Below are 26,070 nucleotides of genomic sequence, written 5' to 3' on the forward strand. Positions count from 1 at the left end.
TTCAGCAGGAAGGTAACGGCGTTCCGAGTCGTCATGACCCACATGACCCGGAAGTGTCTATGACAACGCCGGCTCCAAGGCTTAGAAACGGAGATGAGCACCGCCCCCTAGAGTCGGATTCGACTGGACTTTACGTCATCAGCAGTCAAGAAACCAGCAATCAAGAAATATGCCACAGATTAACACTTGGTATAGCAGCCATGAAAGCCTTGGAAAAGGTATTCAGAGGCTGTGATGTGTCTGTACCTATAAAGATCAGAATTGTGCAAGCAATATTATTCCCTGTGATACTCTATCAAGCAAAAGTTGGACTTTGAAGAAGCAGGATAGGAAGAGTTACTGATGCTTTTGAATGTCGGTGTTGGAGATGACTCCTGAGAATTCTGTGGACAGCCAAGAAAACAAACAAATGGATCATCAAACAAATCAACCCAGATTTCACACTCGAGGCACAAATGATGAGGCTTAAATTATCGTCACACAATACATTATACAAAGACTCAGCTCTCTGGAGAAGTCCGTAATCCTGGGAAATGTGGAAGGAAAGAGAGAAGAGAACAATCAACAGCAAGGTAGATAGAGTCAATTACAATGACAATGGGTGCACCATTGGAAGATGTGAAGAGCCACATTGGGGATGGATCATCCTGGAGTACGTCTGTCTATGTAGTTGCAAGAGCCAGCACTGACTTGATGGCACAAAATCATTTACTCAATTAGTCAATCAATCAACATTTCAGAATGGCAATATATTCAATTAATATCTGATTTCTCAATATGAATCTAATATGTTAGCAATTTTGTTTCTGAAGCTTCCAAATTGCATACTGTTGGAAGAGTCCAAAGCTTCTGTTTATTGCTATAGAAAGTCAAGGGGTATCATTAAGATGGATATTAGTAATTTGCAAGACCTTTCAAATTCAGAGCTAGAATATCCTATTGTGACAAATTAATGATCTTATATGTTAAAGAATGTTACTGTAAATATGTTTCTTATATTAATTCATTAAAATATTCTTTTATTAAGATGTATATTTGTTTTATTTAGAATACCACATCAAGCATCGCCAACATGGAAACTGCCGACAACCTTATCAAAAAGGCCACAGAACAGTTGGGAGTTCCTGTAAGTATAAGTGTGATATCCTGTCAAAAATGGTCCAGTGACTGGTGGGGGGAGGAATGGCTCACATTCTTCCCTAGAGGGAGACCGCAGATCCAACTGTCTAACTGGATATGTCCATTCAAGCTCATACTTAGCCTAAGGGGCAAGTCGACTGAACTAGGGAAGGTATTGAGGTATCTTCATCAAAATCCTCTTTGCAAAATCCCTAGGCATTAGATACTTCACAAAGAAAGAAATGGGTTTCCCACATATATCATAACATCGTATGTCATATTATGCACAAGTAGTGTCCTGTGTTGCCATCTTTGGGAAGGTGTTAAGTGGCCTGGCCTGGCCTGGCCTAGCCAATGGCAGGTTTAAATGTTCTCCTTGAGTACCCCTGGGAAGTTCTTTTCCTGAGAGTTCCACTGTAAGGAACTATCAAGAGGGTCTAGTCACGCCAACAGGTGAAATATTTACATGGCGGAATGAAGCACTGGTGTGCAGTTGTGCTCTCATAGGAATCTAGGCTGCGTGACTCATAGATCAGTGCAGTTGGGGAGATGGTCCTCACTGGGAAGATCCGTAAGAGCAGATCAGCCTCCCTAAAAGCCTGTGGGTTCTGTTCCAAATTGTCCTATTCACAGCTATGAGAGGACGGAGATGCAAATTGTATTTATTTTGTCATTGTTTATGGGCATTGGTACTGGGCTATAACATAGAGAGAGAGAGAAAGCACGCGTGTGTATAAAGTTAAAGAGGCGTTCAGCGACCCAATTGTGCTCACACTTTGATCCATTTGCATAAAGGATGTGAACTGAAGTGCAACACATCTGGTAAGTTCCAGATTGGGGGAAGCAGCTTCGGAGTTTTTGTCTGGACCAGTAAGTTGCTGGCTGCTTTTGTTGCCCTCTCCTGAACTTTTCCCTTCTTTCCAAGGTCAGCACTATGTTGTTTTCCACAAGATTTATAGTCCTGGCTTTCCCAATTCCCTCTCTCCTTCCATGCCTGGCCTGTTTATGCTTCTTGCTATTGTTTTGTATTCTCTGTCCAGCTGCTCTCGTCTCTTTCCACAACATGATCTTCACTATCTTTCTATCATTCCATTCACAGGGTAGACCAAGTGACTATCACCTCTGGGTGATTTCAGGAAGGGACAATCCTGCGTACCCTCTTATTGGTAAGAACTCTTCCTTTCCTGAATGGAGATGGAAGTGTGGAGAAAAATTGCAACTTCAGCTGGTATTGGTGGGTCACATTAGCTGAGCTGGGGTGGATTTACCTAAATCCACAGGGCTTTCAAAAGACCTTATCTGTATTCTTCCAGCCAAGACGTCTTCTTGTTACTGCATCTTAAGACCACACACACACACACACAACCACTATTGCTTATAAACAAGGGCCAAGGGCCATATATTTATGGCCCTTCAGATGCTTTTGAACCACCTCCTTTCAGTCCCAACCAGCTGGCCAGAGAGATTATGGTAGCAGTAGTATAACAATACCTGAGTGCCATCAGTTCTCTACGTATCTAGTGCAACCTTGAGCCTTATCTCTTGATTGACAGCTAAGTGGGAACAAGCCCAAAAGCTTTTCCTGTTGAAATGGAGGACGGGCCAAGAAGGAAATGACCTGTTCCATAGGATTCTTTCTCAGAATTCCTGAAGATTGTTTCACAGCTGCCAAAGGGCTATAATTAAGACAATGACCTCTGGAGCTGAGATAGGTGAGAGGACCTCTATTGCCAAAAAAAGCAGTGTAGTCTCTAGGGACCAAGCTGGGCCTTTCCCTTCAAAGCAGTCAGCAGGATGCAGCCAACCAATGCAATCTAAGCCAAATTCATTTTCATTTTGCTAGCACATAGCCAGTATTTCCCAGTGTGTCTCTTCTTGAGATTAAAGTGGAATGGGTTGCTGAAGGGGTAACAGATCTCAGACTCGGACTACTTCAGATTGAAGTTTCTGTGACCAAGTCCTTTCCCATACCAACCACATGGAATTGGATGAGTTCTCTCCAGCCATATTCAGGCATTTAAAGAAGTGATAGTAGGTGCTGAGCAGCTCCTCATTCTAAACGTCCTGCTGATCCCCATGAGTCCAGCACAGCTGTCTGCAGTGGGAGCCCTTGCAAGAGAGCTGTGGACCCAAAAGGGAGGTGCATGACCTAGAAGTCAAATAGTGCAGGGTTTGGGATGTTCATGGGCACAGGCAAACTTGGGAGAGTCATTCTGCTCTTTGTGAGTCTCACGTTACCTGTTGTACAGTTAGAACTAAGCCCCACGGGTGTCCTCAAAGGGGTGGGGGTTAAAAAAAAATTAAAACAACTTTCAAGATGGTGGCCATGACTGCTCATGACTTTTTTACATGCATCACCCCTGCTAAGCCCTATTTTTCAATTGGGTGAAAGAAGCCCATCACCACCCACTGGTGCAGTCCAGGAAGCCAAGGGGCATCAGCCAAGGGATGGCTGTCCTAAAGCAAACACAACCATTATATGCTTGCTTAGTCAGGGACATGAAGGATAAATATTGTCTTCTTGAATCAGCAACTCTTGTTTAAAAGAGGGAGGAATATTCCATTTCTTTTTTGTTTGTTTAAATGTTGCTACATCCCTCCCATTCTGTGGCTGTAAGTGGCCTACAAACATTCATATACAATAAAATCTAAGCCAGCAAGTTGATAAAACCCAGTAATAACAACATTTAACACTAAAAACTCAAAAAGGCCCAGAGTGAGAGAAATAATCTAGGCTCTCCCTCCTAACCTGAAACAAGAAAGGGATCACTTCCAGTGCCATGGCAAATTATTCCATCATCTAGGCTGTCATGGGGGGGAAATGATAAAAATATCTGTGGTGGGACCATGGGTGTCTGCTGGGGAGAGGGGAAGAGTGATGTGACACGTGTCATGACATTATTGCATGGGTGATGCAAATCACATAATTTGCCTCACTTGCACAATTACCTAACAATGCCTGTGATGTCATCATGGCTTCTACTGCAAAAGATGCCTATTTAATGTGTAAGAGTATGGTCAGACTATGTAGGAGCTGGTGATTCTGTAGGGAACAGGTCCAAATTGTGGAAGACTCTCTACACCTAGCAAAGGGGCCACACTGCTACTTCAAGGGGATGCTTCACCTGAAGCCCCTGAGAAGGAACGTTGGCTTGCCCTTCCCCTACTCTCCTATTCCCACCTTTTTAAAAAAAATAATAATTTCAGTCCTGTGCAAAAGACAGAGAAAAAACCAGCCCATGTTTTGGTCTTGAGCTGGACTACAAAAGGCAGCCAGCCACTAGATGGCAGCAGAGAGGTCACATGACTCTTCACTGACATCTAGAGGTCACCTAGAATTTTGCAGTCCATATTTAGTAGCCTACTTTTTGCATGGACGAAAGAACTGCCCGAACTTCATGGCCCTGATTTGGCCTGATTTTGAGATACCCACACCCACAATTGTGGAGGGAGCTCACTGAGGTTGCCCATCATTGCTATCGGTAGTTGAACATTTCCCATGTGAAGTATTCCTGGTTTTAAGAATGTGGCATTATGGTCCAAGATTGCTTTGTATATGAATCTTGGTCCTGTTTGTTTGCTTATTCTGTTACAGAATTTTGGCTTACATTTAAAGGAATTGGGGGGTGGGGGGTGGGAAGATGAGAGACTCAGTTAAAAAGCTCATCCTACCCCCTTGGCTAAAACAAATGGGGTTGGGATTCAGAATCACCTCTGCATGATTTTGGAAACAACCAAAGGAAAATAAAATCAACACAGTAAGGTATTCTGCTCTAATGCCAAAAAGAAAAAGAAAAAAAAAGATTCCTGTCCTTTTTTATCATATGATCTATGAAGTACATTGAAATGGACAAGCCAGATTAGATAGACATTTTCTAACATGTTTCTATTTGTTTTATTGTATATGACATGATGAACATATCATAAGGAAGAGTTGTTTTGGTCCTTCATTGTGGTTCAAGAAATCTTGGCTGTTGGGAAGTTTTGTTAAAATGGTTTTTTTCTCCAAATTTTTCAGCAGAACCAAAACCTTCCCCTGAGTATCTCTTTGGCTGTGCTAGATGTACTGAAATTGTTTTTAATTTAACTTTTGGGGTGCCTGAGTTCACAGCTTCCTTCCTCATCGTTGCTTCTTCTTCCTAATCAAAATCTTCTTTTTCATCAATGACTGTGTTATATCTGCATGTAGATTAATGCTGACCACACTTAGATTCAAATTCAAATTCAGTTTGAAAATTCATTCCAGACCCTACCTCTTATTTTAACACACACGTTTCTTAAGTGTCCTATCCCTGCTGCATTCAGTTTGCTTTTGTTTCTCCAGATATAACCCAATTCTTGTTTCCATATAACAAAGTGGCAGAATCATGCTTTTTATACAGCTATTTTCATTTCTTTCAACAAACATTCCTTCCTCACAACAGACTACCCATTTCCTTTCTAACAGCATTTGCAGTTTTTGAAATTTATCTGACCGTTTATCCCATCTTTAGTAAATGTTATAACATGGTAGACAAAATCATCTATATGTTCTAATATTTCACAATTTGTGTATGATTTTAATCATTCACACCAGTTTCCCTATCAAATACAAATATTTGTTCTTTAATGCATTAATTTTCAGACCCATACTCCTTGTTGTATTATTATTATTATTATTATTATTATTACCTTCAAGTCAGTGTTGACTCTTGGCGACTGCCTGGGCAATCCCTGCAGTTTTATTGGCAAGGTTTTTTGTAAGTGGGTTTGCCCTTGCCTCCTTCTTAGGGCTGAAAGAAAGTGACTGGCCCAAGGTCACCCAGCTGGCTTTGTGCTCAAGGCAGGACTAGAACCCACTGTCACCCAGTTTCTAGCCTGGTGCCTTAACCACTACCCCAAACTGGCTCTCTGTTGCATCATACAATCTAATTATGAATTCTGAGCCAACATTATAATCTTCATATAAAAGTATACACACATTCATATCCCCAGCTGACACAAGCTTCACTGCATGTCTTTTATCTTATTTCCTAATTTTATGTGATGTCTGCAAGATAAAACATTAGATGACATCATGCTCTTTAATATTTACTCCTCTTACATTTCAATTTCCAAATCTCATGGTTGTCACCAGATGGGGCCATCAATTTTTGACTTCAGCCACCCACCACAGCTTTCCTCAATCAAGGCTTTCACGTAATACATTTTTAGCAAGGTAGAGAAAGTATAGACTGGAAGCTAGACAGGGCCGCAACTAGGGGGGGGTAAGCGGGCATGTGCCCTGGGCACCATGCGAGGGGCACCAAAATGAGCACTGGGGGGGCCAAAATGGGCATGGAATCCATGTTTGCCCTGGGTGACACAGGCCCGAGTTGCGGGCCTGAAGCTAGATCAGAAATTTCTTTGCAACCCTACAGATTGTTGCTTTCATCCCACCAACAGCAAGAGGTATATGCAGTGTATGGACAGACACTCAGATGTACTAAAAGAATCTTAAAAAAAACAAAAACTTGACAAGGTGGGAATTTGATGGGCACCAAGGAATGAGTTGGCAGGCACATTTCTGCATGCTCCTCCACATTAGGGTCCAGAGGCTTGCAGCATGAAAAAAGAAAAGTGGTTTGGGATTAACCCTGAAGTGCTGAAGAGAGAGTCACCCCTGATGTTCTGGTCTTTGGCTGGCTAGCAGCATCATTTTTAATAAGAAAAGAGCAATTGCTACCACCTATACCACCCTTTCCCTCAACAGTTATGTATGTGAATATTTCTCCTTTCTTAAAAGTCAGGACATTTTGGGAAGCTTCTCAGAAGTGGATTGGTGTTGGGTTTTTTTGCAAGGGCGATGATGAGACTTCATCTTTTGTGACGCAAACAATTGTTTGTTCTGCAGCCACTCTGGGCTTCCTTATCAGGGAAATGCTGCTGTCAAGAAAGGATTTTTTTTCCCTTTAGCTTCAGGCTGATCTCATTCCCCCCGCTCAACAGCTGTACCACAACTGGCTTGTGTCACTTGACATTCTACAGCTATTCACACTCAACACGAGTCAGGTAGCCCCCCGTGCAATTAAGGGTGGGATAAGTCAGACCAGTTTGCGGCAGTTTAAAGTGAATTGGGTCAGGCCAATGATAAAATCGGATCTCATAGGACCAAAAGATCACCCTGATTTGCTTTGGCCAGTAACTGCAATGGGCCTTCCTGGGCTGATGGTTTGGACCTCCTTCCTCTGTGTCTCAGACATGGGGGACATTGTCTAGGCTCGGCCTCCTTCAGTCATATGCACTGGAATCTCAGTGGGTCAATTCTTCTGCTGCTTTTCATTTCCCAAACCTAAACATCACCAGGCATCTTTTTCAAAAGTATATATTCAGCAGATGACGCAAATGGTCTGTTGTTGCAACAGGACATGAGCATCCCTTCAGCATTATCCTTGGTTGCCTCCGAGGCTCCGTGGACCAGTTCCCAGGCACCAACAATGACGCGCTGCTTCCTGATGAATATGGACCTTCGCTGCTGGACCAGCTTCCCAGGGACAGGCAATGCCAGTTCATCCTGAAGCCCAAGCCCCAGGCTCCAGTGCAGTTGCGGAGAGGTAAGATGCCATCCTGACTTGCTGGGAGGAGCTAGAGAAAGGTCAGGTGGAGGCCTACTGTTAAAGCATGGCCCAGGGCTATGTAGAAATTCAGAGCCACATTTCACAGAGTGGAACACCCATGCTGCACATGCTCCCACAGTCACTTTGTCATTTTCCCATCACATGTGTGAGAGCCTCTTTGCTTTGTCAGCAGTCCCACTGGAAGCAGGATGACAACCTGGGAAAGCTTTCCAAAGCAGCCACAGGGACCCGTGCAGAGCTAGGCTGCCTCAACACTTTGCAGAGGGCTACTTTGGTATTGTCACTAACATCCTGTTTTGTCACTTTTCAGCCTCTTTGGCCATGCAGGCTGAAGGTAATGGGACTGTGGTCCAACCAGGCTGAGGAAGATTATCACAATACCTCCCCTGCTCTATTAGAGAAACATTTCTCATACAGAAATGATATTTCCCCATCAGTCAAAATCCAGGAAAAAAAATTAGGATTCTGATTCCTGAGTGCGAGCCTGAGGCTGTCAGAAGGGCAGAGCAGTCCTCTTGGTCCCATCAAAGTGCTCCAGTACTGGAGCCCCCAATATTTCCCCTCTTCTTGTGCCAAAGCGGCAGGCCTGATTTCTTTCTCTGGGCTGAGGGGAGGGAGGGCCCAAAAAACTCCGGCTCCAGGTACAACAAAATGCTCATCAAGGAACAGGCTGTGGGGAAAACTGAGGGTTCCTTGGCTCAGTGACACTTTTAGCATCAAGTGAGGAGCCCTCTTGCTGCACTGCTGGAATGAATTTAGCTTTTAGAAAATGTGTTGGGGTTTGATCAAGAGTTCTTTATTATTCTTATCCTGATTAAAAAGGGCTGGTTGGGAGGGAGGATGGGACGAGATCAAAGGCAGCAGAATACTGCAGTGGTTAAGGTGCCAGTCTGGGACTATTGAACGATCTGAGTTCATGCCCCTGCCAGATAGGGAGCTTCCTGGACAGTTTCGAGCCAGTTGCTGTTTCTCAGTTCAAGCTATCACACAGGGTTGTTATTGTGGGTAGAAAGTGAGAGGAGATCTCCACGTGTGCTGCCTTGAGCTCGCAGAGAAAAAAATGGGATAATAAATAGGATAAAAATACAGTAACGCATCAAATGAAATTCATCAGGCAAGGAGTCTGTCATTCAGCTCTTCATGAGCCCCATTTAGTTGCATGAATTCTTCCTTCTTTCTAACCTTCCTTCTTGATCAGGAGCCATCCTGAGACGTGAGAGCCATTTGACCGCCGGCCTCAATGTCCATTTGTGCTCTCAGCCCCTTTGCAGAAACGTTGCAAGAGGAAGAAGTCTTTGATCGACTGGGCTCTTCGGAGAAGCACCAGCACCCCGACTGGCAGTCCTGCCTCTCAGTCCCCAGCCAGCCCGCGAAAACTCTTCGGCTTGTCCTTAGCATCCGTTTGTCCTGACGGAAGCCTTCCCAAGCCCATCATGGTAAGAGGTGCTTCTTGGCTCGCCTACGGGACTAGGGAGTTGGATGTGGTGTGTTTGTATAAAAATTCAGACCCCACCAATTTCTCCTGCCTCTTTAATGACGTATAATTTTAGCCACCTGCCATTGTGGATGAGCAGGGGAAATTGCCGGAGTTCTCGCCCTGGGAAGAGGCCCAGCGCCCTCTGCTGTAGTCCTAGTCGGGGTTGGGCTTCACCCCGAGATTTACTCGAAGGGGGCAAAGCCCCAACAGAATACATGGAAGCTCTTTTCACTTGCCAGAGCAGGCAGAGTGGCTCCGATCCAGATCACAGAGCAATGGGAGGGGTTGCCAAGGGCCTCATCCACTCTACTCCCCCCGCCCCGGGTAATCTGGAAGAAGCAAATAATATCACATGAAATTTGGCTCTTGGCTACTCTTTCTTTTTAATTAGCTGGATTTCTTTGATAAAACCTTAGAATTTTGTGACAGTGGTTTATTGTGACAGCTTAATTTGTTGTGTGAAATGCAAATGAATGTTTGTAATAATTTTTAACTGATGGCATGATCTTTGCCTTCCCCGCCCGCAGGACATTTTGTATCTGCTGTACCATGAAGGTCCTTCCACAAGAGGCATCTTCAGGCGCTCGGCCAATGCCAAGAATTGCAAGGAGCTGAAAGAGAAGCTCAACTCGGGCAATGATGTCCAGGTGGACGGCGAATCTGTCTTCGTGGCAGCAGCAATCATTACGGTAAATTGGGCCACGCCTTAAGGAGTTGGACACATCTGAGGAATTAGGAGCATTTCCTTATATGAGTCAGTTAAGAGTGATTTGAGAATTCAGGGTCCATGGAGAACTGCTTCCCATGATTCTCTTAGCCAATGGCCACTGCAGTTTTGAATTTGTTGCAGTTAACTTCCATCCAGTTGGCCAATATGTATAATTTAAAAAGCTGGATTTTTATTAAAGTAGATGTTTTAAGGCAAATGTGGATGCTCATGCCTGGGGAAATAGGGGAAGAAGTTCAAAGAACATTAGAAATATTTCTATATGACTAGGAAGGTAGATTAGCCCAGGAATGCTGAGGTGAAGATAGCAGATTGAGAGGCATCCCAAAAACAACGAAGATGCACCTCTTCTGCATGTGGGTGCAACATCTGAGGAGTTGCAGGGGACAGAACAAATCTCTAGGTGAAATAGCTCAAAGCCTCTTAGATGTTTTTTTAAAAAGGATTCTGAGCTCTAATGGGCACAGTTTCTCCTCTAGCAACTAGACGGAGAGTAACGTTTTGCACGGGGCGTCCAGTGCATCTGCTTGCCTGCCTCCTGCAGCTGTAGCCCTCTGAGCTTGGCTGAGGCGTTAGAGCAAATAGCTTAAAAAAGGAAAGCCACGTACTGACATCGACGTGCCAAATGTCAGCTGTTCTCAGGCCAGCTCCTGGAAACCAGGTCCTGAGATGAATGAGGCAGAAAGCTGGGAGGGTAAAAGGACACAAGAGGCCTTGGAGAGGTTGAGTGAGCCCAATGGTGCTCCTGAAGGGAAGAGGCAGCCCTCCAAGGGCAAGAATTTCAGGGCAGCTTGGATGCGCCAAGTCCAATGCAGCCCAAGGGCCCTGTCCTCCAGCCTTCCAGGAACCCGCGCCATTTTGAGAGACACAGCCCACCTGGCACAAGGGCTGAGGAATAATCATTTGCATGGGCTCAGCTAAGGCTTCTCTTCTCTCAGCAGAGAAGGGTGAAGCAGGAGAAGACTGGGCAGACCAACTAGGGGCATGACCGTACCATTCTTCAGAAAATCCGTTTCTGCTCCCCTGTGGGAGGGAGTGATGCCATGTGCTGCCCTATGGGGGATTGGCAGAGGAGGGCAACCCATCATTTACATGTGACCCTCCAGACCATTTTTGCTGCCCTCAGATTGTGACCTCAGAATCCTGTGGCAAAACTGCTGATTCCTGGAGGCTCAATCTGTCATTTTCTGAACTGTCCCTTTAAAAACAAACAAGTGCTTTCAAAGAAAACTCAAAACTAACTTGGCGATTGCACGACTGACTAAATTACTCTGCGTATGTATATTTAAATTTAGGACTTTCTGCGAAATATACCTGACAGTGTTCTATCCTCAGACATGCACAATCTATGGATGGAAGCCATGGATAAGGAAACCCGGGCCCACAAGATCGAAGCGGTCCAAAGGTGGGTGGCAATCCTGACCTGCAGGCCTGCGGATGCACTACTTTCTCTGATCATCTTGGGCTTCACCCGTGACCTTGGCCCAAATCAGCTACTATGGGGGATGGTGCCTGTGTGAACCTGGGTTGTTGCCTCTGTCCCATGCTCAGAGCATCATGTGCATAGAGGTACTCAGAACACGCGTGGGTACGGTGCACTCTGAGCTCAGGGATGTCACCTTGGCCACCTGTGATCCTGCAAATGCTGTTGAACAATGACTTCAGCATTCCTCGCCACCTGATGCTGGCTGGGGCTGCTAAGAGCTGGAGTTGATTTCACACCCCTGTGAAGCCACGAACCGTGGCAACAACACCTCCCCAGGGTTTGGGCCTCGGTTCAGGCTTCCCTTTTTCCATAGCTCAAGGGATGGTTTGGTCCATTACCACATGCAGGCCTGGCCGGCTTGCTCTGCATCCGGTGCCCAAAAGACGAGAAGGGCCAGCTCTGTCCCCGCACCGAAACTCTCTGCCTGACCGCTCAGCAGCGGCTTTTTCTCTCCACAAGCAGAAGTATCCGGGCAGCCTTGCCCAAGTTCTCCTGTCGGCATCCAATTCCTGGAATTCCCACCCAGCTGTCCAGTTTCTGCTAAAGACTTCCAGGCAGGGGAGATCCCTACCCAACTCCCCCCACCCAAGCAGTGTGCTTGAGGAGTGTCTGTGTCTGGGTGTGTGCACACTGTGCACACATCATTTGTAAAGGGTTCGTCTTGGTCTCTTTTCTCTGGACAGGTTAGTGAAGCAGCTCCCAGAAGCCAACCTCCTTTTGCTCAAACACCTCTTTGGGGTCTTGCACAATATTGAGCAGAATGCCTTGGAGAATCAGATGAACGCCTTCAACCTGGCTCTCTGCATCGCCCCCAACATGTTGTGGCTTCCCAGTCCCACCGGACCGGAGGAGGAAAGCAAGTCAACGAAGAAGGTAGTCTCTCTGGGGGTGATCTCATCTGCTCCCAGATCTGCTTTTCATGCTCTCAAAAGAGTCACTTGATCTCAAATGACATCCCAAATCCCTTTCTCCTAATATTTCTCTCCCTACCCACAGCCCACTGTGCAAGCCTTGCAGGGGTTTGGGGCTTCAGACAGAAAAAGGGGGGTCAAAGATGTTGAAGGGCTGCTCCACATTTAAACAACCTCTGCTTGTTTCAGAGAAGCCGGTTGACAGTGTGCTTTGGCTCTTTGCCACACAGTCCAAGAGGGGCAAGTTGCACGATGAAAATCCATCTTCCCCAGTCTGTAGTCCAGGCAGACTGGCTATGAACATGCCACCATTCTGACCATCGTGGCCATCAGATGTGGTGGCTGGAAGTAAAGGGAGTTGGAGTTCAATGCTTCTGGACCTCACCAGTTCGGGGGAGGCTGGTGTCACTCTAACGTTATGACGTCTTGGTTCCCATGTCACATTCAGCCTGCGTGAACAGGGATTGTTAGATAGACAAAAATTGACCATACATCCTGGCTTAGCCTGTTATGCAAACCAGGCCATTGTCTTCTTCGGTGGCTGCAGATTACACATCCAAAGCTGTCTCTTCCATTCTGATCCTGGAACTGTTCCTTTTCGTAGGTGGCCATGTTGGTGCAATTCCTGATTGAAAACTCCGCTGAAATTTTTGGAGGGGACATTGCTTCCCTGTTCCAAAGGCCAGAGAAGAAGTCCCAAAGTGTGGATGACTTATTAGGTAAGACTGTTGCTGGGGTATTAATTTATTTTATCTTTTCCAGGCACGCAAAGAAGTGGGTCACATTTAACAAGATTAACAAGAGCAGAGCCAACCGCAGGGGGAATGAAAGACTCAAGAAGGCGACCACAACTGCATGATGGAAGCCACACCCTCTTTTGGGGTGACTTGCGTGTTCCGTACATGTAGAAAGGGGGTGGGGCTTCAGCCATGAGGTCGCAGCTACCATCTTGACTTTTGCCACACACGCACACACACATGTGTACACAGGGACAACACTGAACAAGCGTCTGTCAACTATCTCACATTCCCAGAACCCGGTTCTTCCTCATTTCATACCCTCATCAAAGCTTTTTATTTGAATAGAAACTGCAGATGGACTACCCTAAAAAATAGTATTCAAAATTAAAATCAGGCATATCCATAAGCAGCAGTCTAAATCCATCAAGAAATGAATCAGAAAATCATTCTTGCTAAGCATCAACCAACCAGCAGTAAAGCATATATTCCTTACACCTGCCTTAATCTGAGAAAAAAGTTTCATTAAATCAGATTAGCATACAACTAAACTCGTAAGACTTCCCCATCTCATCATCACTCTGCAGGGACTAGGAGAGGAAAAGGACTGAAAAGGAAAAAACTGCATTATGGCAGGGTTGCATCGTCCCGATGTGTAAATTCATACCTGCTTCTCAACAGGGTGCAGTCACGCCATGGGAAAACATTCGCCTGCCATCCTACCTGTGTAAACTGTTTTTAAAATCAACTTTTTGACCTATAACTCTTAGAAATGTATTTCTCCAACTTATTTCAGTAGAATTTTAAGTTCTGCTAACCCACCACACAATATCAGAGAGATGATTGGGGCGAGGGGGGGGAGGGGGGACCCTTTGGCAGGCGTATGAACTCAGGAACAAAGGCTCCATGGATACACTACCTTCAGTTCCTTAACATTGTTCCTCTACTCTACAGTTCGGCACAATGAGTCCTCAGATGAGATGGAATATGCAACTCCTTACCAGGAAAGAGCCAAACAACATTATGGGCTTGAAGGAGACGATGGCCTGTTCAGCCCATCTGAAGGGCTGATTCTCAGCGAGGAACCAGAAGACTGGGATCTGTTCAGTGAGATCACTGCTTGCTACCAGAATAAATCCAGGAAGAATGCAAGTACTGACAGTTATGACCTCCTGGAAGAAGAAGGCTCCTTCTGCTCCCTTGGCTCCATCAGTTCTTTCAGCCCTGCAAGGAACCGATGCTCCTCGGAGCCTAGTGTTTGCCTGAGCTCTCAATTTCCTGCCCAGGACCATGAGCCAGTGGCCCGGCAATCCAGTTGCGATGCCACCATCATGCATACCCACGGCGATTACATCCACAGGCTCAAGCAGTTGCAGCTGGAGAGTCAGAAGCTTATTGATGAAGGTTTGAGCCCTGGTCTTAGCAGAGCACCCCACAGCTTCTGGAGAGGACCTCTGTGCAGCAACATGGCAAAGAAGATCAGCATGCAGAAAACAAGCTTGTCCAACCGGTCTAGCTTCTCCAGCCTGTCCTCTACCACCACTTCTCCCTCAGCTTCCTCATTAAGCTCCTTAGACAGTGCATTCTCCTACTGCTCTGAATCCTCTGCCTTAAGCCCCATGGATGTCTCCACCCTGCCCTTCATGTTTGGTACTTCTGCCAGGCTCCATGCTTTGTCCCCCAAAGTGCCTAAGAAGTCCTTGAAAGAATGGCACAAGCCCTTTACTTCTCCTTTGCCCCTAGGCTCTTGCCATATGGACATTTGCACTGATAGGCAAGTGGAGGACAAAGAGAAAAGCTGCAGCAGAGGCAAGGGGCAGGTTTTCATGCCCTTTAGGATGACTGGAAATCTGCTAAATGAGGACAACTTGGACAAAGACCAGCTGGAGTCACAATGCACTGAGACGCCCTCTCTGGTTCTTGGCAGACACGGTTCTGAAGAACCTGACCACCAGCATCATATTCCTGAGGGTTCTGCTCCCATGGACCAGTACGTCCAGAGGGAGAAATCTGTGAAGCACATAGAGGTCAAGTGTGCTGAAGCTAGACTTCACAGTCAAGGAAGTTTGAAGCGCACCAAGATAACGGTGTACATGGCCCCCAAAGAGAGAAGCCCACGAGGTTCGCCAGTGGTGCCAGAGGAAGCCATTGTAACTGCCAGCAACAAGGGCACCGACCCTGATGGAAAACGCAGTAGCAGGGAAGGCCCTTCCAAGAGGCTACAGACTGTAAGAGTTCATATCCCCCAGACAGTGTTTTATGGACAAAACACTCCTTTGGTGCTCCATTCCATTTCGAGGAGGTGCCACCAGGAAGCTGTGGGACAGCCATCGCAGCAGAAGGCTCTGCAAAGGGGTCCTCTGTCAGAAGCCCCAGGGGAGCCGGCCCATCTGGAAGGGGACCCCAGTGAGGACAGCCACGGTGCTTTCCACTTCTTCCTCCCGGCTTCCATTCGCCACACGGTCCGGGAATACTTCAGCCAGGACCACCCCACAGACTGTGTCCCAGCAGGGGCAGAAATGGTGGAGAAGGAACTGATCCGGAGCAGGGTGGAGTGGCTTCGAAGCCAGCCTTGCCCCGGCATCACAGCCGAGGAACGCAACGCCTTGGTGTTTGCAGAGGAGACATTTGTTTGAGGGCACCACGCCTGGCAGGAGGCAGGGGCAGTGGAAGTGTGGAGACCTCCTGTGATGGGAAGAACCGTCCTGGGGAGACTTGCACCCACTGCCTCGGTTAGCACACGTGCCCGCGGCCCTTGACTAGCAGGAACCTTTTTCTAAACTAGTTTTTTTCCTGCCCAGTACAAAGAACAGGAACGTTGCTTGTCTGAGGCCGTGTTTGTCTAGCACGATTTCCAATGTATTGCTTTTAGCTGAAGGGATTGTACACTTTCCAGCTTTACATCATGGAAAGATGGGAAGGGAGGAAGGAAGGAATTTTTGTTTTGCTTGGTTCAAAAGTCACACCAAACTCAATAATTAGTAACTTCACCCTTTTAAGGTTTTTATAGTTTTGTGTTGCTTTTTTTGAAAGCACATTGAAAAATGCCACAGAATTGTTGGTAATAGTTTGTTTCTTCGATGCATCACATGGAAATCCAAACTTTTTAGCTGCAACTCGATTCTATTTCTTCTTCCCAGTTTATGCTTTCCTCCTCTGCCTGTGCTTGAAATTTCAGCCTTGTCCCTCTCTCTCTGTGTGTGTGTGTGTGTGTGTGTGCATGGGTGTGGGTGACCTATGTCTGGTTTTCTAGCATTGGTAAAACCTGCCATGAGCCCGAGATGGAGAAAGGCTGACTCAAGATGCAATAGAAGTGTTGATAACCCCAAACACACCGGGGTAAGGAACATGTCAGGAAACACTTGTTTCATTTGCAGTGGAGATCTAAGAGATAATGTCAAAGAATGGCATTTTCACTGCCTTGCATGATGACCGGGCCACCAAATTTCCCCAACCCCTTCAAGAATCATGTGAAATTGCGCCATCCTCTATTGTTGCTCCTAGCTTTCGTTATAGGGCGCATTCACTCCTCCTGCGGCCCTTGTGATGGAAGAAGGAAAGCGGTTGACACAGTGGGATTTTTGAGATTTCTGGGTTGTTCTATTTCAATGATGAGGAAGAAGATGCAAGTCTTTATTACGCTGTTAAAACTGAGAATGTTTTAGTTTTGCATGATGGCTAGAAGGATGGGGTCAAAAAAGTCAAGGTATCAGCCACAGCTATGCAATCAAAGCCCCGCTGCAAGTAAAAACGAGGTGGGCTTTCATCACACAGTTGTGGCCACCATCTTGACTTTTTTGACCCACTGTTGTGGACACAATGGAGTGAAGTGACTGAGTAAGTGACAAGGTAAGAGGTCTGTTGGGCAACTAGAACTGATGTGGTCAATTGGCTGTTTACTACTTAGCGAAGATCAGCTGAACCGTCCCAGGATATCCCAGATTAGCAAAAGTTCATGAGGTCTGCAGTCCTTTCAAACAGCATTAATGCTTATGCTTCAATTGCCCTTATTCTACGTTATTTCCTAGGAAATTTGGCTCCTTATTAAACAGGTAGTACATTTCTCACGATACTCATTGGATAAGTGCGTCAGATGCCCCTCATCTGAGCCCTGTGCTTGTCTCCGTCCATCAAGATGCCTTGGCATACTCAGCTACTGTATTCAGCAGAGATGCCTTGGCCATGCGTGTTGGTCATTGCTCGAAGGGGAGGAAAAGAAGGGGTGCGACGCTTCTGATTTCCTGCAGTGCCAGATACGTCACACTGGTATATGCCTCAGAGTTCTCCTTCCACCCATTGCTATTCCCAGGTTATTGCCAGCTTAATTTGCAAGCAGCCCTCCCCGGTCAGGTGCCCTCCAGAGGCATCGGGACCACAACTCTGGAACTCCAAAGGCAGGAATTCTGGGAGGGGTGTCTGGAGGGCCCCGTTTACAGAAAGGTGACCATGATCTGAGGAAAGGAACAGATGTCTCTGGCTGGTGCAAAAGCAGCACAGGGCAAAAGGAAAAAGCTGTCAAGTTAGTAGACTAAGCAAGAGAGTGAAAGCAGAGGATGCAGAAACAGAGAAAGGAGGGAAGGTTTTGGAGTAAGATTTGCACAGGAATTATTAAAGGCTGAAATTTTTAAAAAAAATATGTATGTATGTATCTATCTATCTATCAAGCAGGAACAAACCATTTCTGTCCTGTGCCAAGAGAAATCCAAGGCAGCGTCAATGCAGGCAGCAGGACTTGAGCTTGGTACAAACACGCACACACACACACAAATAGTGATGGGATATGTAGCAAAGGTAGCTGGACCATGGCAAAATCCTCATTTTGTCTTTTTAATTTTAAAGGCACTTTTATTTGCCCCTAATAGGAAAGTTGTGGACTAATCTTAAGTATCTTCCATCGCAAACCAGCCAGGGGTGTCCAGAAAGAGTCAAGATGGCAGCTGCAATCGCACAGTCAAAGCCTCACCTCCTTTTTATGTGTGTCACATATGCAACACATGTAAAACAAGGTCAGGGCTTTGATCATGGAGGCTCAGCTGCCACCTTGACTTGTTTGACCTCTTGTGAATATCCCTGAGGTTAGCAATTTAGGCTATATGAAGAACTTCTCTTTTCTTAAAAGCTGGTTAAAACCTGTTCCATTTCTTCTATTTGTTTTAAACTGGAAGAAAAACAAATTATCCCTACCAGTCTCGTTTTATTCATCTGATTCCTTTCTAAGTTGGTTGGATGGTGTCATGAGTGCCGTTGAGCTAAAGTCATCAGCGCAATGGCACTCATGACAATGACAAGGAAATAGGTGAAGGGGGACAAGTTAAGTAGCCATCAACCCACAACGACTAACGGCTAATAGACAATAGATAAACGGATCACGGAGCCACCCAAGCCATCAGCGGCAATTGCAACGGGGATCGCCCAGCTGAAAGCAATCAGCAGAAGATTGAAAACCGGAGGATGGGCGATCCTGGAAACCCTCAACCAATGGCAGGGCAACACATGGGACAAAGGGGGGTGACGTGATCGAGAGCGAGGGGGCGCTGACCGGCGCGGGGTATTTAAACCCCGCACCGGCGCGCTCCTGTCACTCTCAGCTTTTTTCTAACAACGTTGTACCTATCCTGAAATAAACCAGAGCCTGCTTCGCAACCCAGTGTCTGAACGTTATTCAGAGGTAGGCAGCGCATGACATAAAGCTGAGAGTCATAAACTCAGCCTCGCCGAGCCCCACCGGACGACAACGAGCCGCGGGAGGAGTAGACGGCGAGAAGACCAGCAAGATGAGGCCGGAACGGCGCGGGCAAGGAGGGCGAGCCGCGCGGCAAGAGGCAGAGGAGGACCGACCGAGGCCAGAGGCACCGCGGACTCCCGGAGCCATGGACGCCCACCCAACCCGACCCGAGCCTCAGCTCCAACCCCAAGGGGAGATGGCGACGGAGGCAACCCGACCGCGGGAGGGAGCAGCACGACTTCCGAAACCAGCGGAGGACCCCGCGCCCCACATCGCACCCCAGCAACGGGCGTGGAGCGACAGCCCCACGGCGCTCGACACGGAGGAGGACGACGGAGACACCCATCAGACGGCGGAGGAAGCGGACCCGCGGCAGAGGGACGATGAACCCCGCCGGCAACCCACCCCCGAGGACGCGCCAACGGAACCGGCCCCAGCGGCGGCGCGGGCTGTGGACGAGGAGGCACGAGCTGAACTCGCGGCCATGCGGGCTCAGCTGACGGAACTCCGGACCATGCTCCAGGCGCTTATGCCCCCCGCGCCACCCAACGACGTCCCCGCACAAGCCCACACCCCGAGCGAAGCATCGAACCCACACGGGCCAGCGGAGGGCCAGCAGACGGCACAGGCGGCCGACACCACACCCCGAGAAGCGAGAGGCGGGGCCGCACAAAACGCCCGGGCCCCAAAGGACTTCCCCATCTTCTTCGATGGGACCCCCACAAAACTCTCGTTTTTTGTGACCAACGCTAGGGAGTTCATGGGGAGGCACGGACACTCCTATGACTCCGAGGCCGACAAGATCGCCGCCGTGGCGATCAAACTCCAAGACAGGGCGGCGGACTGGTACGTCCAACTGTACGAGTCCAGCTCCCCCGCCCTCGCCACCTTCCCTGCTTTCATCAACGAGATGAAAAACTATTTCGAAGACCCCCTAGCTAAAGTACGGGCGAAAAGCGCACTCCAGAGACTTAAACAGGGCACACGCACGGTCCCTGACTACGCCCTGGAGTTCAAAGCCCTCGCGGGAAAGGTCTGCGACTGGTCTGAGACCACCCTGCTAGAAATCTTCAAAAAGGGGCTCAACCGCGACGTTCTCCAATGGGCCCTCTACCGCGACGACCCAGAAACGTTACACGGGTGGATCCACCTCGCGGGGAAAGCCGAACACGCGCACCGCACCTTCCTTATGACAACCACGGAAGACACAAACTACGTCGGGAAAAAGGTACCCGCACCACACGGGGGGATGGCCGGCCCCATATACCCAAAAATGAAGTTCAACCGGGAGCCCTGCGGGAGGTGCGGCAAATTAGGGCACAAGACGGCGGACTGCTTCGCCAACCGACTGCCGACCAGCGCGCCCAAGCCCGCCCCGAAAATTAGCCCCAAACCACCCAACCCGGGGCCGCCCCCTCACCGCCGAATGACCGTGGCCACAGCGACACCGGAAGATGGCTGGGACGCTTACTGGGGAGAAGAGGACAATACCGACCCCGACCAGCCGGCGGGAAATGCTCCCCGCTTGCCCTGAAACGCGTGGCGAGGCAGGCGGCGGGACAGCAACGCGAACCACCTCAACGAAACGACAAAAGCTCCGTAATATTGGCAGCAATTCAACTCTCTGCCGGCAACGGAGCCACCACGGCCGCGGCACTAGTGGACTCGGGGTGCTCAAAAAACCTTATCCACCCCGACCTAGTCGCCAAACTCGAACTCCGCTGCTTCCCCCTCCCCACGCCGCTAGCATTCCACCAGCTGGACGGCTCCACAGCGGGGGGGAAACCAGCCACGCTACAAACCGAGCCGGTCACCCTGCAAATGGGCACTCACACCGAGCGCACGTCGTTCGTAGTCACGCCCATCGGACGGCCCATTGCAGTCCTGGGGATGCCATGGCTCGCGAAAAACAACCCGCGGATCAACTGGGCGACCCGCACCTTCACATTCGGCGACGGCGAGTATCGAGCACCAGTACCAGCTGGCAAAAGCAACCCCACGGTAGGACGAGCGGAGGCGACCACACAAGACAACGCCGCTACCACTGCAGACCTACCGGAACAATACGCCGACTTCTCCGAGGTCTTCGGAGAAGCAGAGGCAGACCAACTACCCCCCCACCGCAAGACGGATTGCCGAATCGACCTACTGCCCGACGTCCCCCTACCTAGACCAAAGATCTATTCGATGACCCCGAAGGAGATGGCAACCCTCCGGGAGTTCATCGATAAAAACCTAGACAGGGGATTTATAGAGCCAGCATGCTCACCGGTCGGAGCCCCCGTCTTATTCCGGGAGAAGAAAGACGGGACCCTACGGCTCTGTACCGACTACCGGGGCCTAAACGCGGCTTCCCTGTCCAACAAATACCCCTTACCCCTGGTGAAGGACATGCTCGCCCACCTGTCCACGGGCAAAGTCTTTTCCAAATTGGACCTGCGCGAGGCGTACTATCGCATCCGAATCAGGGAGGGGGACGAATGGAAGACGGCGTTCAACTGCCCCCTAGGCGCTTTCCAGTACAAGGTACTGCCCTTCGGACTCGCGGGGGCCCCTGGGGTGTTCATGCAGCTCATCAATGAGGTACTGCATGAACATCTGTTTAAAGGGGTCCTGGTCTACATCGACGACGTCCTTATTTACACAAAAACATACGAGGAACACGTAACCTTAGTCAGGCAAGTCCTCGACAAGCTCAGAAGGGCGCAGCTCTATGCAAAGCCCACAAAGTGCGAGTTTCACAAAGACCGCCTAGACTATTTGGGGTATCGAATCTCCGGGGACGGCATCGAAATGGACCCCGCAAAAGTCGAAGCGGTACTAAACTGGGAGCGGCCCCGCAACAGACGGCAACTACAGAGCTTCCTGGGATTCGCGAATTTCTACAGGTCCTTCGCCCGGGGGTTCGCTGAGATAGCCCTCCCCTTAACGGACCTCCTCAAAACCAAAGGGGTGGGGGACACCAGACGCGCCAAGAACCCAGGCACAGTGCTGAATTGGACTCCCGCGTGCCAGACCGCATTCGACAAGCTGAAAGCGCTGTTCACGACGGAGCCAATCCTCGCGCACCCGGACCCAGAACGGCCGTTCGTGGTCCAAGCCGACGCCTCAGACTTCTCCCTGGGAGCCATCCTCCTACAAAAAGACTCCACGGGGCTCCTGAAACCATGCGCCTACCTGTCAAGGAAGTTCTCCGAGACAGAGAGGCGATGGCACGTCTGGGAGAAAGAAGCCTTTGCGGTGAAATCGGCACTAGAAACATGGCGTCACCTACTCGAGGGAGCCACCCAACCATTCGAGGTCTGGACGGACCACCGGAACCTCGAGGCCCTACGAACGCCTAGACGCCTTAGCCCAAAACAGGTCCGATGGGCACAATTCTTCAGCCGCTTTGATTTCCAGTTGAAGTTCATGCCGGGCAAGAAGAACTTCCTGGCCGACGCCCTCTCCCGGCTGCCCCAAGACGAAGAGCCCGCCCCAGACACCATTGGGACGGTCCTATCCGCCTCGCAACTGGGGATGGCCGTGACCACCCGAAGCGGCGCACGGAGGCAGCTCGACGCTACGGCGCAGCCGACGGCGGGACAACCGGCGACGGAAAGAAGGCAACCGCAACTACCAGGGGGAATGCGCACGGACCTCGCCGCCGCCCTCAAAACCGACCCCTGGTTCCTGGCAAACCCCGACAAGGTAACGATGGCGCAAGACCTAGCATGGGGGGAAGGCAGAATCTACGTCCCGGACTCGCAACGCCAGGCGATCTTGCATAGGTCACACGACGCCAAGCAAGCGGGACACTTTGGGTTCCTCAAGACCCTACACCTAACACGGCGGCAATTCTGGTGGCCCGCGCTCAGGCGAGACGTAAAAACCTACGTGGCGTCCTGCCCAACGTGCGCTAGGGCCAAACGGGCACCAGGCAAACCCGCGGGGCTATTGCAACGGGTGGCAGAACCCTCCCGCCCATGGGAGGAAATCTCTATGGATTTTATAGTGGACCTCCCACCCAGCCAGAAGAAAACGGCCATTTGGGTGGTGAAGGACTACTTCTCAAAGCAGGCCCACTTCATCCCCTGCACGTCAGTCCCATCCTCACAACAACTAGCCAAACTCTTCCTCATCCACGTGTACAGGCTACACGGATGTCCCGCACGTGTGGTGACCGACAGGGGCACACAGTTCACCTCCAAATTCTGGCGGGCCTTCTTGAAGCTGACGGGGACCCAACAGGCCCTGTCTACGGCTTGGCATCCGCAGACGGACGGAGCCACTGAGGTTCTTAATGCCACCTTAGAGCAATTTATACGATCCTATACGAACTACCACCAGGACGACTGGGCTGAACTGCTCCCGTTCGCCGAAGTCGCATACAACAACGCCGTCCACACGAGCACGGGAAAAACCCCGTTCGAAGTAGTCTCGGGGCGCGACTTCGTCCCCATACCGGAGCTACCTCAACCCCCGGAACCCCAGGTGGACGCCAGCGACTGGGGACGGAAGATCGCGGAAGCATGGCCAGTAATCACGGCGGCGCTGAAGGAGGCACAGGCTGCTTACAAAGAGCAGGCCGACAAGCACCGGCGACAACAACCGACGTTCCAGGCGGGGGATATGGCCTATCTCTCCACCAAGTTCCTAAAGTCAACCCAACCCTCGAAAAAACTGGGGCCTAAGTACATCGGGCCGTTCCGAGTCACGCAAATAGTGAACCCGGTAGCAATACGGCTGGACCTGCCACACAACCTCCGGAGACTCCACCCGGTGTTCCATACCAGCCTCCTAAAACCGGCGACCTCCTCCCGATGGCACCCAAGCATGCCACAGCCCGCACCGCTAATGATCGACGGGCAACACCACTTCGAGATCAGGGACATCCTCGACTCCCGTAAGCAACGAGGAACTCTACACTATCTGGTCAGGTGGAAACATTTCCCCCACCCGGAATGGGTGGCGGCGCACAACGTTAACGCGCCTGACCTGACCAGAGCATTTCACCGGGCATACCCCGACAAACCGCAATCAAGGTCAGCAAAACCAACCCCCCCCCCCGCAGGCCTCCCCCCGCCTCCCGTGCCCCAAGGGAAAGGGCCCCCCCCAAGCCCGCGACTTGGGTGGACCTTCCTCCCCCCGGGACTCACTCCCCCCGCCCCGGGCCCACGGGGTGGGGACAAACGATCGCCAGCACCCTCCCCCCGCCCCCTGGCCGCGGGGGAGTGGCAAGCAAGTCAACAGGGCAACCTGGGGGCAACGCCCAGGAGACACAACAAAGGCGACGCACTCCAAATAAGCAAAAAAGGGCCCTACCTGGAGCTGAGCAGCACCCGACCAGCCACGCCTCTCGCCTCGCCGAACTGAGCCAAACAAACAGGGTGTGGTTGGAGCATGCGCACGCCAGGTCAGAACCCGAGCATGCGCACCATGGACACACCCTGGGAAGGCACGTGGTAGAGGGAAGAGCAAAGGGAGGGGCGACAACTACTCCGGCGGGAACTTTTGAAAAAAAAAAAAAAAAAAAAAAAAAAAAAAATGTGGCGTTTTGACAGCTCTAAGGGGAAAACCCAGAAACCCGGGGGAGAACACTATTCGGAAAGGGGGCAGTATGTCATGAGTGCCGTTGAGCTAAAGTCATCAGCGCAATGGCACTCATGACAATGACAAGGAAATAGGTGAAGGGGGACAAGTTAAGTAGCCATCAACCCACAACGACTAACGGCTAATAGACAATAGATAAACGGATCACGGAGCCACCCAAGCCATCAGCGGCAATTGCAACGGGGATCGCCCAGCTGAAAGCAATCAGCAGAAGATTGAAAACCGGAGGATGGGCGATCCTGGAAACCCTCAACCAATGGCAGGGCAACACATGGGACAAAGGGGGGTGACGTGATCGAGAGCGAGGGGGCGCTGACCGGCGCGGGGTATTTAAACCCCGCACCGGCGCGCTCCTGTCACTCTCAGCTTTTTTCTAACAACGTTGTACCTATCCTGAAATAAACCAGAGCCTGCTTCGCAACCCAGTGTCTGAACGTTATTCAGAGGTAGGCAGCGCATGACAGATGGGAAAACAGGTCACAAACCATCCACAGCCATGTCTCTTGCACATAAACTCCTTAAAGAGGCCATCTTTCTTTCATGACATTTCTAAGCTAATGTTGTAAATATTTAAATAAAAGAAATGTGGTTTTATTTGTCAAAATCCTGGGTCATTTTTCTCAATTCATGTCCTTCAGAACAGAAGCCTTAATCAGCAAGGGTTAGAAGAAGCATAAAATTCAGAAACTCATCTCAAAGCTTTGAAGAGCTAAATAATACTATTCAAAAACTTAGTTTTCCATGGCAGAAAACATTTTCATGGAATCTCTATCAGCACAGAAATTTAGGTAACAGCCTGGATAAGGAATCTGGCATCCATAGACACCAACATTCTCAGTCTGTAGACACCTTCCTTGGTGTCCAGCAGGCTCTCCCACCCCCCATCCCCACCCCCTTTATTTTATTTTGGATTCCTAGGTGAAGTCCAAATGTGCCCAGGGGTCTAAAAAGAGCTATGCCACTTTTTTGACCTGGTGGGCACATTTGGCAGGTGGTGAGCAAAGGGCTTTCACCCACAGCTAAAGGCAGTCGTTGTCCTACTCCTAACTCTTCCCTGCATGGCCTGACATCTAAGATGATTGGCTGAGAGGGTTACGATAAAATGTTTTTAATGCAAATTTTAAGGCACCCCTTATGCCCACTGACCAGTATCTCCCAGAGCCTTCAAGGGTGAAGACCTTGGGTCCTGCCCACTCTGCAAAAGAGTCCTGGGGAGGCATATGAGGTCTCTGGGCTGGGGAGTGTCGGCTGTGACTCGAGGTCAGCTCTGAGAGCCAAAGTTCTCATACCATTACAGTTGGCCTAGAGGCTTGTCAGTGGATACAAATCAGTGCCTGCAAATTTTATGCAAATATCTTCCCATTCCTGCCACCCGTCCCAGTTTATCTGAAACAGCTGTGATAGAATCCTGGGCTAGGATTCTATCTAGGCTGGTGGTGGGAGCATCGCTGTCCTGCCTCAGGACTGAGGCCATCTAGAGGAGGCACCACAGCTGGTCAGGAGATCCAGGAGAAGAAAGGACCAGACTGAAATGACTTGCATGGGCCCCTGATGTGGACGGAGAACTGGGAAGGTCACTGCAGACTGGGAAGGTCACTGCAGACAAAATCCAGGGCTTTTTTCTTAAGCTGGGTACAGCTCCAGATCAGGGCTTCTCTGACACAGAAGAGAATTTTTATTTTCAAAATAAAAATTTATTT

General features: G+C 49.4%; 1 protein-coding gene and 1 long non-coding RNA gene across 3 annotated transcripts in view; both read left to right on the forward strand.

The window, feature by feature from the left end:
- The window catches only part of LOC134504307 (rho GTPase-activating protein 20-like), a 62,538-nt gene extending 46,829 nt beyond the window's left edge, over positions 1–15,709 (forward strand). For both annotated transcript variants that reach the window (XM_063313453.1, XM_063313454.1), the window contains exons 7-15: positions 1,049–1,126; positions 2,219–2,285; positions 7,503–7,691; positions 8,976–9,151; positions 9,720–9,881; positions 11,215–11,324; positions 12,089–12,278; positions 12,921–13,035; positions 14,008–15,709. In XM_063313453.1, coding sequence (XP_063169523.1) covers positions 1,049–1,126; positions 2,219–2,285; positions 7,503–7,691; positions 8,976–9,151; positions 9,720–9,881; positions 11,215–11,324; positions 12,089–12,278; positions 12,921–13,035; positions 14,008–15,689 — 2,769 coding nt within the window. In that variant the 3' untranslated portion in view covers positions 15,690–15,709. The remainder of the gene's footprint in view (positions 1–1,048; positions 1,127–2,218; positions 2,286–7,502; positions 7,692–8,975; positions 9,152–9,719; positions 9,882–11,214; positions 11,325–12,088; positions 12,279–12,920; positions 13,036–14,007) is intronic.
- Positions 15,710–17,269: 1,560 nt separating this feature from the next.
- On the forward strand, positions 17,270–24,974 carry LOC134504528 (uncharacterized). The gene is made up of 2 exons (XR_010068652.1): positions 17,270–18,291; positions 24,847–24,974. It is a non-coding gene; the product is annotated as an uncharacterized LOC134504528 (long non-coding RNA).
- Positions 24,975–26,070: the final 1,096 nt, after the last annotated feature.

Source organism: Candoia aspera, chromosome 12 (assembly GCF_035149785.1).
Source record: "Candoia aspera isolate rCanAsp1 chromosome 12, rCanAsp1.hap2, whole genome shotgun sequence".
NCBI classification, from domain to species: Eukaryota; Metazoa; Chordata; class Lepidosauria; order Squamata; family Boidae; genus Candoia; species Candoia aspera.